We start from the raw sequence: 1,789 nt of genomic DNA, 5'->3' as shown, positions 1-1,789 counted from the left end.
GGGTCCGGGCTGGGGATTCGAACCCGCCACCTTAGGTGTACGTGGCTGGCGCCTTAGCCGGTTGAGCTATAGGCGCCAAGCGCCAGAGGTGATTCTTAAATAAGTAACGGAACAACAGACAGCCTTACGTTCCAAGGCGCGCCCACATCTGCACTCTGGGTTTCAGATCCCCCAAGCAGCTCTTCTCCATAAAGTGACCACCTGTCAGAGCCTCAGCAGATGTCTAGAGACAATAAATAGCCTTCTTCACTTCCAAGTCCCTCAGCCCTGGTGCCACCAAATGATACATCATTTTCAGCCCAAGACAAGACAAGAAATTCCAAAACAGTTCCCGGGTTCCCGCGCATAATTCAAGCCCCTCCCTCGACTCCCTCAGCGGTTAAGCTTCCCTGGTCACTTACCTCCCCCGAGGGTGGAGCCCCCCGCGTGACCTCCTCGTAGGCGCCCACCTGCTCCCAGGTGGCCAGGAAGGCGTGGGTGGGAGCGAAGTGCGCAGCGGAGGTCGGGAAGCCCGTGCGCACGTAGCGGGCAGCCAGGCTCAGCACCGCTGGGGAGGTGTCCTCGCGGTACAGGACCCGGCCCCTGCCTTGGCTCGTGTCGATATCGGCCAGGAAAGGGGCGATGGCCGGGAAGTCTGTGGGAAAATCGTCATCCACATACTGAGTCTCCCTGGGGAAGTCCTGGGTGGAGATGATGCCATTGGTGCCCACCTGGGAGAGAGAGAGAAAGGGGAAGTCAAGTCACTCAAGCCCGGGGTGGGACACTCTGTCGCGACCGAAAGGCAAGGAATTGTCCAGGGCAAGCAGCTTCCCCTCTCTAACCGCTCAGGCGGCCAACACAGTTTCAACGACGGTTCCATCCCCCAGAAGTGCCCCCCGCGCAGCGCAGCGGGCGCCCCCAAACGCTTCGCCCATCTTCTCACTTCCCACACAACCCAGGCGCCCCACGTCCCTGGGGCAAAAGCCTCCCAGTCCGAGAAGGGGTCACCCCATCTCTGCAGACACTCACAGCCTCCTCGTGGTCTTAACTGTAAACCCCAGGGCCCATGGGCAAGGCCACCTTCACCGCCCCGGACGCGGACGTGGCCACGAACAGCCCTGCTCTGCCCCTTGAGGTAACCCTGCTTCCCACAGCTGTCGGTTGGGCAGCAGCATCTCCTGGCTCGGTCCCACCCGGGGCGCTGGGCAACCACTGGCCGTAGAGACTGTCCCCCTCCAAGCGCCGGGTTTCCGTGCGCTTAACCCCGCGTTACCCCCGGGAGAAGCTGGAGGAGCGCGAGCGGCGCCCCAGGAGGGGCCGAGCTTACGTAGAGGCTGCTGAACTGGGCTTCGAAAAAGCGCAGGGGAATCGCCAGCTCCACCGCGGCTGAGCTCTCATCGTCGCCTTCCTGCAGCAGCCGGTCCCCCCACAGCTCCCCATGGGGGAAGAGCTCGCCCGGGCGCAGTGCCGCGGCCCGCGACAGCAGCAGCAGCAACAGCAGCGCCGGCCGCGCAGCCGCCCGGTCCCCCCGCATGATCGCTCGGCCCGTGGGCTGCCCCGCCGCCCCGCGCGTCCCGGCCCCCCCGCCCGCCCGCCCGCCAGCCGTGCCGCCCGGCCTCGAACCTGGAGCCCCTGGGCGCCCGGGCGGGAGGGACTCCGGGCCCGCCCCGCGCGCGGGTTGGCTGCCGCCCTGGGCCGCTGACCAATCGCCGGCTCTGAGAAAGTTCGGCAGCTGCCACCACATCTGGTTCTCGTTAAGTTTGCAGGGGCAGCGGTCGCGGGAGCGGCGGGGCCGGCGAGGTGAACGCCG

At 65.8% G+C, this 1,789-nt stretch overlaps 1 protein-coding gene across 1 annotated transcript in view; it reads right to left on the bottom strand.

Moving 5' to 3' along the window:
- The window catches only part of NID2 (nidogen 2), a 61,313-nt gene extending 59,800 nt beyond the window's left edge, over positions 1-1,513 (bottom strand). The window contains exons 1-2 of the mRNA XM_023514490.1: positions 1,307-1,513; positions 402-710 (exon numbers count right to left, since the gene is read on the bottom strand). Coding sequence (XP_023370258.1) covers positions 402-710; positions 1,307-1,513 — 516 coding nt within the window. The remainder of the gene's footprint in view (positions 1-401; positions 711-1,306) is intronic.
- Between the last annotated feature and the right edge of the window lie 276 nt (positions 1,514-1,789).

Source organism: Otolemur garnettii, unplaced genomic scaffold (assembly GCF_000181295.1).
Source record: "Otolemur garnettii isolate 467f Iridium unplaced genomic scaffold, OtoGar3 scaffold00054, whole genome shotgun sequence".
NCBI classification, from domain to species: Eukaryota; Metazoa; Chordata; class Mammalia; order Primates; family Galagidae; genus Otolemur; species Otolemur garnettii.
The sequence above is the reverse complement of the archived record's forward strand: the minus strand, read 5'-3'. Positions and strand labels throughout refer to the sequence as shown.